Raw genomic sequence first — 12,746 nt, 5'->3', positions numbered from 1 at the left:
AATACTAAATGGTTTCAGGATTACCTTCAGTTAAAACACAATAGAAGGTGCTTTTTCTGCCATGTGGCATGACCATTTCTATGGTTTCATGGTGCTTTTTCTGCCATGTAGCGTAATATAATTTTGTGACCCGTATTTTAAAAGGAAATAGTTACCTGTATTTTGTGGATTGAACATGTAGTTTGTTAAAACCCTGATCAGATAGGCTGGCTCTTTTTGCTAGTAGAAAGTTCCTGACATCCTGAACTTCTAAACACTGAGTTAACAAATACAGTGTTCTTATTTACTGTACTGTAAATGTAAAGCTATGGTTTTTAAAAGCAGAAGAAAAACGCTTTGGGGAGGAGTTTCGTTCTGCAGATTTTGTTTGTTTTGCTGGATTTCTTAAATTCTGAAACAGGCTTTGTAATATGGGAGGAAATAAAATTACTAGATTGTCCTGAAAATATATCCATTAAGTTTTTTGACAAGAATGAGATGGTCTTGCTATGTGAGACTTACAAACGCTACCTGAGATGGTTCAGATTCTTTCAATGTCAGGAATGTCTTCTGAACATTTATGTAATCAATCTAAAGATATTTGGATATGTTAAGCATTAAAAAAAAAAAGGAAATAATTAAGAACTTATTTGGTAGCTTACGCTTTAAAAAGGTGAGTGTTGTCAGTGTTGCAGCAACAGCTCTGTTGCATCCTTTCATGCATTGTTCTTTAACAAGGCAAATAGAATTCTTTTAGATACAGAAAAGCTGGCCAGAGGGATTTATCATCAATTATACTACCAAACAAATATATAAGTGCAGGCTTCAGTTTTGCAATAACAAGACACCACAGTACATGCTATGTAATGACATCAAAATATTGGGTACCTTTTTAATGCAAGAATAGTTTGGTCACTTCCTTATTGCTTGCTTCTCTGCTGTTTTTCTAACTCAGGATGTAATTGAAAAACAACTTCTGTTTTGTATAACTGCAGTAATCTCAGTACTATTTTGTGTTGACAAAATTGGTTTTTAGAAGATGAACTTGAGTATTTTTGCTTGTGGAAAACTTGTGCTTTAACCAACTGCTGACGGTTATATTTTAGTTTGGAGTTTTTTTCGTTGTTTTTTTTTATTTTTTAAAATGATTTACTACTGCTACTGACCATTTTAAGAATATGCTGAAAACAGGCCACTCTGCACTGTCAAGGCAACTTCATCCCTAAGTATAAACTATCCTTACCACTTCCCTGTTTTACTGTTTCATAGAACACTTCTGTGTTTTATAAAACACAGAATAGTTTTCATCTCTAGGATATAAAATTTATTCAAGGTCTTATTTTGACTCAGCTGTAATTGATTTGCCCTGTAGTTAGTTTGTATTTCTGTGCTGATAAGTGGAGCAAAGCTGTAGGTTAAAAATGGTTGCCTCAGCTGACCTCTTGGTATGTATTACTCTGTGTCTTGAGCTGCACAAGAGAGGTGGAGCTGGTATTTTTTTGTACCTCCCCGTTCTTCAGGATTTATTGAGTATTATGGTCTTTCTGTCTTCGGTAAGTTAAACTTCATGGTACCTTAACCTCAGGCAAAGCAGGCAAAAATGTGTTTTTTTGAAACTTAATGTTCAAATTCAGCTTTTTATTTTTGCTTTCCTGGGGAGAGACTATTTTAGAAAAAAAAATAGTAATTCTAAAATTCTTATTTTTTTCATCAAATCTGCGACTACGCTGTATGTTTATCAGAAGACTTTAAATGGATTTTTGTCAGTGTATCTGCAAATTATTTGGATTCTTTGTTTTGCATGTAGTAAGTGCTCATTCTTTTCCTTGAGAGTTTTTATCGTCGAAATCCATACTAACAAATCCTTTCAACCAAAAAGGTAACTTGACTAAATGCTGAACCACAGATAGTGTTTTTTTCGTTTTGTTTTGGTTTTGTTTTTTTCAAGTTCATTTAAATTGTAAAGGTGGAGACCAAAGCAAAAAGAGACCAGTTAAAGCCAGATTTCTTCAGTGACCAAGACTGCAATAAGTGACTGGGCCTGGAATAGAAACGAAACATAACTAATTATTTTTACAAGCTGATAGAAATTGTCTATAGTTGATTTTATGCACCATAATTTACTAAGAACAGCTATCCTAATATAATATGAATTTGTATTTTCCAGAATGTTCATGGAGATTATTATGAAGCGTGGGTATTACTTAAATGGTGCATTGCTTCAAAGGAGGGCATATGCACCTGGTGAAGCATAAAGTATCTATATTTGAAAAAATATTGGTAGGCGAGGTATTACTGAGGTGTAACTCTTTGTATAATTTTATGTAATGAGGCAAGATTTATGGTTTTCTTTTGTTGGTTGACCTAATTTTTACGGAGTTTCAATATTAAAGTGTTTTTCTTCTGGCATGGTTCATATAGAAGTAGATCTGGCAACAGATCACTCTCAAGACACAAGGACAGACGCAGATCCAGAAGTCCCCTGAAAAAACGGTCCAGGTCTAGGGAAAGGCGGAAATCAAGAAGTCGCTCTCGTTCTCGGTGAGTTCTGTTCCTGAGAAATGATACTGTTCTTCTTAACACACCAGTACAGAGTTTCTGAAAAAATCTAGCAAACCTTTTAGGTCATGGTAAAGGGTGGAATCTCTAAATGCTTTAGCCTGTACCTAGGCTTTGTCTGCTTTGTCTGTGGGACAAAAGCATAGAAAGTAAATTTTAATCCTACCTGTACTGGTTTTGGTTGGGATAGAGTTAATTTTCTTCATAGTAGCTTGTGTGGTGCCTACAGGGCTTAAACCACCACACTGAGGTACCTCAAATTTGATAGTCTAGTCCACATATAAATCAACACGCAAACTGACCAAAATTAGGTAACTTTAATTGCCAGACTTTAAGCAATAGATTAGGAATGTTCTTGTAGCCCGTGCAACCTGCAGAAAAGTAGATGATGCTTGTTCAATCTATTTCTGTTGAGAAGGTTGGATTCAGGTTGAACTTGGTCCCGCATTCTGAGAACATGTATAAGGGTTTTGTACATGAGCTTTTATTTTTGCCTTTGGCTGTCTCATACTGGCCTACACTGCTGTGGGCATAAATGCATGTGTCTGTTATATGACATATTTGCATTTCAGGATCTAATATACCTATATTTTACCTAGTCTGTTAATCATGAAGTCTGAACATGTAATTGTTGAACTGTGAAATTCCACCAAGAAAATAACATAATTTTCTGAGGGATGAAGTAGTGAATATTCACAAAACAAAAGTGCCTATGAAAGTAGCTTCATGAATGGAAGTCTTGGTACTTTTCTTTGCTTCATCTCTGAAATTCCCTATTCATTTAAAGGGAGCTTCATACTTAGGTTGTGCAGTTCTCTTGATTTTTGAGGGAAGAAGTTTTGTGGGAAAGAGAACTGCAGATTTGTGGACCTCAGTGGAAACAGGAGTAGGCTACATAGCTAGCTGGGCTTTACTGATGGATCCTTTTGATTCTGTGTTGCTGTTGTCTGGAGCTTTTGAAATACCTGCTCGCTGGACGGGGCAAGTCCAATGAATTCTCTGTGATAAATTAACTGGAAGGCATTTCTCGGGTCATTGTGAGACTCTTCACTATTGCAGGGATTGTGTGCTGTTTCATATTTATGATCTTTCATTCCTTCTCTGAGACTTCTCAAGGAGTATTTGCCAAAACCTGTTGGGAACCAAAGTTGTCAGGTCACAGAGCATACAACAGCCTATTTATTAGCAGTTGAGAAGAAAATACAGCCGAACACTTCTTCCATTGAAGAAAGATGGGGGCTGTGCTTAGGACCTTTCATGTGTAAAGGAGTCTCTCTGAGAATTTTTTTAAATCCTAGAATAGGTACCAATACCAATAGACACAGCAACTTCTGTCAGTCTGGTTCTCTTCAACGTGTAAAGGCCTACTAACCAGCTTCTCCTCGTGCTTTTTCCTGTTTCTTTCTCTAAACAGTGGCTCATTTTCGTATGTCATAGAGACAGGTCTAGAAGTCATGTGCCTTTCTGCTAGAAAGGAAAAATGGAGTCTTGCGCTTCCAAATTATCATATTCTAAAATGTGCTTTACCAGCCAAAACTGTGATCTAATCAGTTTCTGTTTAGCTTGATGACTAGAACATCAGTTGGCATTTTACTCACTGTTGTTCTTTTTATGAACATGTGTCATTCTGCCTCTCCCAAAGAAGCTGACTTGCTGTTTCCTCGCTTCTCTTTTTACTGTATTAATAATTTTTCAATAATTTTTGAATTCTTAATGACATCAGAGGTGATTGAATTGTCTTGATTGAGTTTTGACCTTACATTTGCCTTTTGAGGGAATTTGTTTGGTGAAATTTTATGCTGTTTTTTTTTATTTCTGTGTATAGTTGTTGTTGGACTTCCAAGCAGTTCCAGCATATCTATGTGAGAGAATGTTGTAGAATAAAGACTTCTGTCAGTCAGACAATAATGATTCATTGAGGGTGGTTAATCTGCAGTCCATTTTATGTGGACACACTTTCAGTAAAGAGTAGATTTACAGTTTGCAGAATTTGTCTCACTCCTGACAAAATGTAGAAAATTTATGTATGTATAATAATGTAACTGTGAGGTGAAGAGAGATATTCTCTCAAAGTGTAATAACATCCTTCAGAAGATCGCTGTTTGATTTGATTTTGGCCTCCCCTCCTCCAGTTTGGTTTCCAAAATTTTCTTAGCTGTATAACCTTTCCCTCATGGTAAACAGCGGTGGAAAATTAAAATACTGAATAATTACTGTTTTTCAACAGAGATGCATACTTTGTCTTGAGCAGTTAATGTACGCTAAAGAGTTAGTTGCAATTTTAATTGGAAAGTTTAATGGTGAATTAATGGATTTGTGTTTGGCTTTTCACAGGGACAAGAAAAGAGACAAAGAAAAGGTCAAGGAAAAAGAAAAGGCTAAAGAAAAGGAGAAAGAGAGAGACCGAGACAAGGAGAAGGAGAGAGACCGAGACAAAGACAAGGAAAGAGAGCGAGATAAAGAGAGGAACAAGGAGAAGGAAAAGGACAGGGAGAGAGATAAAGAGCGAAACAAAGACCGAGAGAGAGTCAAAGACAGGGATAGGGACAGGGACAAGGATAAGGACAAAGATAGGGACAGGGAAAAGGAGAAAGATAAGGAGAAGGAAAAAGACAGGGAAGAGGTAGATCAGAACAAGGAAAAAGAAGATATTGAGAAAGAAGGCGAGAAGGAAAGAGAGAAGATTAAGGACAAGGAGGGAGAAAAGGACAGAGGAGGGGAGAAAGAGAAGGACAGAGACAAAGAAAAGGAAAAAGATGGGGATAAGGAGAAGGAACGAGAAAGAGAAAAAGAGAGAGATGATAAAAAGAAGAAAGAGAAGCGATCCAGAACACCCCCAAGAAGCTATAGCTCTTCAAGAAGATCTCGTAGCTCCAGCAGGTTGGTTTAGAATTTTTTCATGCTTTTTTTGACTTGTCAGTTCAGTGAGGCACCGTTCTTATTTTTAGGTATCAATATCACTGTCTCCTACTAGTTAAATTTGTATTTCCGTTTGATAGATTTTCCTATAAAGTAAAATCTATTACAAAGAGCTCTGTATGACGCCTGATAGAACATAGTTTCTTTTTGGGCTGCTGGTGCTTGCCTTTCACATAACCGTGTAGTATGGTCCTTGGGGACAGTAAGTAGGTGATTCTTGTGCCATTTCTCTGCGTTGGAGCCATCCGAAAGTTCTTATAAAGTGGCGTCACACATCATCTTTATCCTGATGAATGTTTTAGTCACTATTAGATAGTTCCTTCGTTACTTACATATTGTATGGTCTTGGTCTGCAGATCTTACAAAGGGTTGGGTGATAGTGCTTGCCACTCTTCAGCTGGATGGCTGAACAGCAGGAAGCAAGCATGTCACTTGGCTGACTAGCCATTCAGAAGGTGAAAGTATCTCAGTTTGAGGATAAGGATACCTTGTTTAGCTGGTTAGATGGCCAGGTACAAGTAAAAAACTAACATTCCTTAATGACGCTGGTAGTAAACAGGAAAATGTTCAAGTTAATGTAGCTATTCCTTTGCCTCTGAGGGAGGCTAAACTGGGTGGACGCCTAGATAAATCCAGTACAGCAAAAGGAGGATGTGAGATTGATTATTAGCTCTGTAGGTGGACTAACTCAGGCATATTCTAAAAGTGTTGCTGCTAATTAAGTTCAGAAGATTTGGTAGAAAAAGTCCTTTCTGAATACCTCAGGAATCAGAGAGTTCAGTAATGTCACTTGTCAGATTTAGACACCAGATTTTATCACAGAATCACAGGTTGGAAGGGACCTCGGATCACCTAGTCCAACCTTCCTAGGAAGAGTGCAGCCTAGGCAAGATGGCCCAGCACCCTGTCCAGACGAATCTTGAAGGTGTCCAATGTGGCTGAGTCAACCATTTCCCTGGGGAGATTATTCCAATGGTGACTGTCCTCACTGTGAGGAATTTTCCTCTTGTGTCCAATCGGAATCTCCCCAAGAGCAACTTGTATCCGTTCCCCCTTGTCCTCTCCACGGGACTCCTTGTAAAAAGGGAGTCTCTCTCTTTTCGTAGCTGCCCCTTAAGTACTGGTACATGGTGATGAGATCCCCTCTGAGCCTCCTTTTCTCAAGGCTGAACAAACCCAGTTGTCCCAGCCTATCCTCGTGTGGCAGCTTCCCAGTCCTTTGGTTGTCTTGGTGGCCCTTCTCTGGACCCCTTCCAGCCTGTCCACGTCCTTTTTGTATAGCGGGGACCAGAACTGCACACAGTACTCCAGGTGTGGCCTGACCAGTGCTGAGTAGAGTGGGATGATGACTTCTTTCTCTCTGCTGGCGATGCCCGTTTTGATGCAACCCAGCATCGTGTTGGCCTTCTTGGCTGCAGGAGCGCACCATTCGCTCATATTGAGCCTCCTGTCCACCAGTACCCCCGGGTCCCTTTCCACAGAGCTGCTCTGCAGCCAGGTGGATCCCAGTCTGTGCTGCACTCCCAAATTATGTTTTCCCAGGAGCAAGACCTTACACTTGTCCTTGCTGAACTTCACAAGGTTCTTGCTGGCCCGCTCTTCCAGCCTATCCAGATCTTCCTGCAGAGCAGCTCTCCCTTCTGGAATGTCTACTTCCCCACTCAACTTGGTGTCATCAGCAAACTTCATCAGGCTACACTTGATGCTGTTATCCAGATCACTTTTGAAGATGTTGAATAACATTGGGCCCAATATTGATCCCTGGGGGACCCCACTTGTGACAGGTTGCCAGTTTGAGAAAGAGCTCTTTACCACCAACCACCCTTTGGGTGCAGCCTGTCAGCCAGTTCCCCACCCACCACACAGACCACTTCTCTAGGCCATAATGCATTAATTTCTCCAGGAGGAGGCTGTGAGGAACTGTATCAAAGGCCTTGGAGAAGTCCAAGTAGACAATGTCTACTGCCTGCCCCATGTCAACCAGGCAAGTCACTTTGTCATAGAAGGCCACCAGATTTGTCAAGCACGATCTGCCTTTAGTGAAGCCTTGTTGGCTTTTCCCAATCACGTGCTTCAATTGACTTGTGATGGCCCCCAGGAGGATTTGTTCCATAACTTTCCCAGGGATTGAAGTAAGGCTGATGGGCCTATAGTTACCCAGATCCTCCTTTGAGCCTGTCTTGTAGATAGGGGTAACATTTGCCTTCCTCCAGTCCTCTGGGACATCCCCTGTTCTCCATGACTTCTCAAAGATTATGGAGAGTGCTCTTGAGGTGATGTCAGCCAGCTCTCTCAACACCCTCGGGTGGATGGCGTCAGGGCCCATTGATTTGTGGGGGTCAAGCTCCTGTAGTAATTCATGTACTAACTCTTCCTTCACCGATGGTGGGTTGGTGTTTGGATCAATTGGCAATTTTGTTCCCAAAGCCTGGCGGGGGGACCCAACAGTTCTGGTAAAGACAGAGGTGAAGAAGGTGTTGAGGACCTCTGCCTGTTCAGCATCATCGGTGATTGATTCTCCTTTTCCATTTATGAGTGGGCCTATGTTTTCCTTCTTTTTCTGCTTATGGTTGACATGTCTGAAGAAACCTTTCTTGTTATTTTTGACATCTACAGCCAGTTTTAATTTGAGCTGGGCTTTTGCTTTTCTGACTGCATCTCTGCACACTCTGGCAATGCCCTGGTAGCTCTCGACAGGTAATCCTCCACTTCTCCATCACTGGTATGCTTCCCTTTTGGATTTGAGTAGACCTGGGAGGTCATGGTTGATCCAGGGGGGCCTCTTGCTCTGCTTACTTCCCTTTCCTTTGTAGGGGATAAATTTGCTTTATGTTTTCAATAGAGAGTTCTTGAAGAATTCCCAGCACTCACCAGCTCATGTGTCTTGCACAGAAGCTTCCCATCGAATCCCTCACAGCTGAGCCCTGAGTGAATTGAAGTTTGCTCTTCTAAAATCCAGAGCCCTTGTCTTAGAGCTGACCTTCAGCACGGTCAGCAGGATCCCGAACTCCACAATATTGTGATCACTGCAGCCAAGGCTACCACTAACCAAGATATTACAAAGCAGGTTTTCTCGGTTTGTGAATAGCAAGTCCAGCAGTGCCTCATTCCTGGTTGGCACATCTAACTTTTGTATCAGGAAACAGTCCTCGATACATTCCAGGAACTTGGTGGATGACATGCAAGCTGCCGTATTGTTCTTCCAGCAGATATCTGGGTAGTTGAAATCACTCATCAGGACCAGGTTCTGTTGGCCAGAAGCTTGCTTTAGTGCCCCAAATATCACTTCATCAGCTTTGTCATCGTGGTTAGGAGGTCGAAAGCAGGTGCCCACTGTGAGGTCCTGCTTGGAGACGACCCCTTTGACTTTAACCCAGAGGCATTCAATAGAGCAGTCACAATCACCATAGTTGACTTTGATACATTCAAGGTGTTTCTTAATGTAGAGCGCAACTCCTCCACCTCTTCTACCCTGCCTGTCCCTACGAAAGAGCCTGTAACCGTCCATTGCAATCCCCCAGTCATTTGAGTTGTCCCACCATGTTTCAGTTACTCCTATGATGTCATACCCTTCTGAGTGGGCACCGAGCTCCAGTTTCTCCTGTTTGTTACCTAGACTGCGTGCATTTGTATAGATACACTTGAGGTGATTACTCTTCTGTTTCACCTTTAGAGAATAAAATGCTGGATGAATTGGAGAAAGTTCTATGTATTATAACCATTCTACTGGGAAAAAGCAAAATTCCCACAGTCCTCAAAATTCAGGATTTCATGGTTCAAACAAGGCAGAATAGGGTATAATGGTTTCTGAACATTGTATTTGTGTTATATGAAATGTCTGTCTTGTTTTGGATGTTTATGGGCAAAATACTTTGGCCTCTTTAAGCTGGCTCCCGATCCTTTGACCAGTTGCCCCAGTGCCCTGAAGTCCCTTCTGATCACTCTTGGGCTTCTCTTCACAGCCTCATCACTTCCCATCTGCACAACAAATAGCAGGTAGTAATCAGAGAGCAGTACCAGACCAGGGAGTTTCCAAGTAACATCTCTGACCTGAGCCCCATGGAGGCAGCAGACGTCCCTGTGGGATGGGTCTGGTTGGCATGTTGGGCCCTCTGTCCCCCTCAGAAGGGAATCGCCTACAACAATTACCCTCCTTTTCTTCTCAGCAGAGGCAGTCATAATGTGTGGGGCTGACCGACTCTCCTTAGGCAACCCCCACGATGGACCTTCACCTACATCCTTATTTGCCTGACAGTCAAGTTCCAGAGCCCCGTACCTGTTGTGTAAGGGTGGAAGGGGTGTCTTACCAATGTGTATGAATACCTGATGGGAGAGTATGAAGAAAACAGAGCCAGACTTCTCAGTGGGGGCCAGTGATAGGCTAAGAGGCAGTAGACACTTATTCACATATGGGAAATAAAGGGTTTTTTTCTAATGTTTAAACTGTGTTTTTTTCTGGGCAGACTGCAACCAATTACCCTGAGAGATAGTGGAGTCTCCATCTGTGGAGATATGAAAAATCTTACTGTATGTGCCCCTAAGTCACCTGCTCTAGTTGACCCTTTTCTAAGGTGGGGGAGGGAGAGGTTGGACAAGGTGGTCTCCAGAGGGCTCTTCTAACCTCAGTAATTCTGTTATTCTCTGAAAAGTAATTGTGAATAGGTTGGGCTACAGAGTCCCAGTTAGCTTGCATTTAGGGATGTCTGTTTGTTTAATTTGGTGGTTGACATTGCCTAGTTGAAATGGCTACAAACCTTTCTGGATGAGATTATCCAGCAAACTGGCATTTCAGATTCCTGATTTACCGTGCAGGACTGAGTTGTGACTGATGATCCTTCACCTGAGTGTAAAACATTGGAGAAATAGTAATCTTTTTGGAGAAGAGGTGAAGGTGGAAGAGAACGTATAGGACCTTCTAAGAACTGGGTGGCAGCAAGCTTTCTTTATTGACAGATAGCATGCAAGTGTTAGAAATCAGATGGCTATTCGTGATTCCTAGCTGAAGCAAGAGACCAGAGGAAAAGGAGGATCTGGCTTCTTTTCCAACAGACATCTACAGGCTAGCAGAAGAGATAGGTATGGAATACTAGTTCTGTGTATGACTGAGAAACATAGGATCACTAGCAAAGTGTTCATACTTGTTTTTTCTTCAGTTTTGCTGTATCTGTGTTGCTTAAGAGCACTAAAAAAGAGTCTTTGTATAGACAAATAGAGGTGGGAACAAATACTGTGTCAGAGACAGTTGTAGCTCCTCAACTTGAAATAGGAAAAGCAGAAACTGAAAATTAGATTTAATGAATAAAGTTTCTGGTTTGAACACAGTTACTAAGGCAGTTGGTTACTCACAGATACGTCCACTGGAAAGTGAAATAAAGTGGGGATATACTCCGTGTAACCCAAGTGGGAGCACTCTGAGTAATATATCAGTTTCCAGTATCCTCATTTGAAAAAAAGGTAATGATAAATGTGAAGATGTTCAAAATGAGATGCATGTTAACATGCTGATAAGTGATTGTTGTTATTTTCTCCATGATTTTGAGACCACTTTACATTTCTGTTTACCAAAGATCAAGTCAAACTTAAGGGTTTGCTGAACAAGATAGTTAAGAATTTTTGTGCTGTGCAGCCTCAGGATGCCATGGTAGATGGTATTGTCAGAGTATCAATCCAGATAGTGATAATATGCATATCTTATATCTTTTTGTAATTTATCTAATAACTGTTGATTTCTTGGCCTTTCTAAATATTGAAGATATAAACATTCACACCTAATGGTGTGAACTGCAAAAGCTGGTATGTCGTAAGTGTAGCTTTTTCTGGAGAATCTCTCTTATGAGGAAAGGCTGAGGGACTTGGGTTTTTCAGCCTGGAGAAGACTGAGCGGGGATCGTATCAATGCTTATAAATATCTAAAAGGTGGGTGTTGAGAGGATGGGGCCAGACTCCTCAGTGGTGCCTGACTCTTCAGTGATGCCCAATGACAGGACAAGGGGCAATGGGACAAATTGGAACACAGGAATTTCCACCTGTATATGAGGAAAAAGCTTCTCTCCTGTGAGGGTGACAGAGCAGTGGCACAGGCTGCCTGGGGAGGTTGTGGAGTCTCCTTCCCTGGAGACATTCAAAACCTGCCTGGACGTGTTCCTGTGCCCCCTGCTCTGGGTGTCCCTGCTCAAGCAGGGGGGTTGGACAAGATGATCTCCAGAGGTCCCTTCCAACCCCTGCCATTCTGTGATTCTGTGATATCTTGAAGTGCTCTCTCAACTAGTTTCTAACTTCCCTGTTTTTCTTGGATGGTTCTTCCTGTCTGCTTTTCCTGCTTTGTGAAGAGGTGATAGGAAAAAATCACCTTACTTTGACAGTTACATTCTGCATTTGTGTTGAATGAAGCTTTACTCACTCAGTTTTTGCTTTATTTTAACATGTGCCTCAGTATGTTTACCAGTTACTTAATATTTTGTTCTATTAAAGATGAGACTCCGTAATAGCTACTTCAGCAAATTCCATGTATCTATGTGAAACAGCTGTTTTGTAAAATGCTACAAGCCTCTTCAGTGTGTTACACAATGATAACATTCTGTTTCCTGAGCAAGGACTGCTAGGAAAAGAACAGATGTTAATTCATTTATTTTGATTTTGACAACAGGTTGAGCTTCTTTTTGCACTATTTGCTTCTAAACCAATAGGAATTCCAGCTCAGGTATTTAGGAATTAAACTTCAGTCAGGCTGAACTGAAATTACAGTGATCTTCAGGTTGCAATGTTAAGTTTTGAAGTTCACATTGCTCAGGTTATGCCTTTTGTCTTAATGTGGCTCTTCATTCCATTGGATTCTTTCCCAACTGAAGAAGCGCTTGCTTTAATACAGGTTAAGTGAATTCAGTGTGTTTCCATTGTTATAAGGTACAAGTACAAGCACGTGAGGATAAACAAAAAACTAAAATCTGAAAGGGCACAACCTTTTTTTTCCCCACTTTCAGCCTCCTCTTTCCCACCAAACTGAAATATATGAAAGGTTTTTTTGCTTTGCATAGTTTATATATTGTTGGTGATCTATAATGTTAAATTCAGGGATATTTACTTAGTTGTGTCAGATCATGTTAAGAGCTTTCTGTTTTTATCCAGTTCCTGAGTTTATTATTTTTATTCTTTCATGATCTTGAACTTCTTGGTCTTGTAGGGAAAGGCGTAAAAGGAAGAGTAGAAGTCCCTCCAAGTCTCCTAAAACATCAAAAGCAATGAAAAGAAAGTCTTCACGATCTCCTTCTCCAAGAAGGTCAGTTTGATAT

At 40.9% G+C, this 12,746-nt stretch overlaps 2 protein-coding genes across 5 annotated transcripts in view; one reads left to right on the top strand and one right to left on the bottom strand.

The window, feature by feature from the left end:
• Positions 1-12,746, bottom strand: part of CENPK (centromere protein K) — a 550,311-nt gene that overhangs the window by 366,738 nt on the left and 170,827 nt on the right. The window lies entirely within an intron of this gene.
• Positions 1-12,746, top strand: part of SREK1 (splicing regulatory glutamic acid and lysine rich protein 1) — a 38,906-nt gene that overhangs the window by 22,432 nt on the left and 3,728 nt on the right. For all 4 annotated transcript variants that reach the window (XM_075078857.1, XM_075078858.1, XM_075078859.1 and 1 more), the window contains 3 exons: positions 2,401-2,520; positions 4,873-5,418; positions 12,638-12,733. In XM_075078857.1, the coding sequence (XP_074934958.1) occupies positions 2,401-2,520; positions 4,873-5,418; positions 12,638-12,733 (762 nt within the window). The remainder of the gene's footprint in view (positions 1-2,400; positions 2,521-4,872; positions 5,419-12,637; positions 12,734-12,746) is intronic.

This window comes from Phalacrocorax aristotelis, chromosome Z, assembly GCF_949628215.1.
Source record: "Phalacrocorax aristotelis chromosome Z, bGulAri2.1, whole genome shotgun sequence".
In the NCBI taxonomy this organism is placed as follows: domain Eukaryota; kingdom Metazoa; phylum Chordata; class Aves; order Suliformes; family Phalacrocoracidae; genus Phalacrocorax; species Phalacrocorax aristotelis.
Note: the sequence above shows the minus strand (reverse complement) of the source record. Positions and strands in the feature narration are given on the sequence as shown.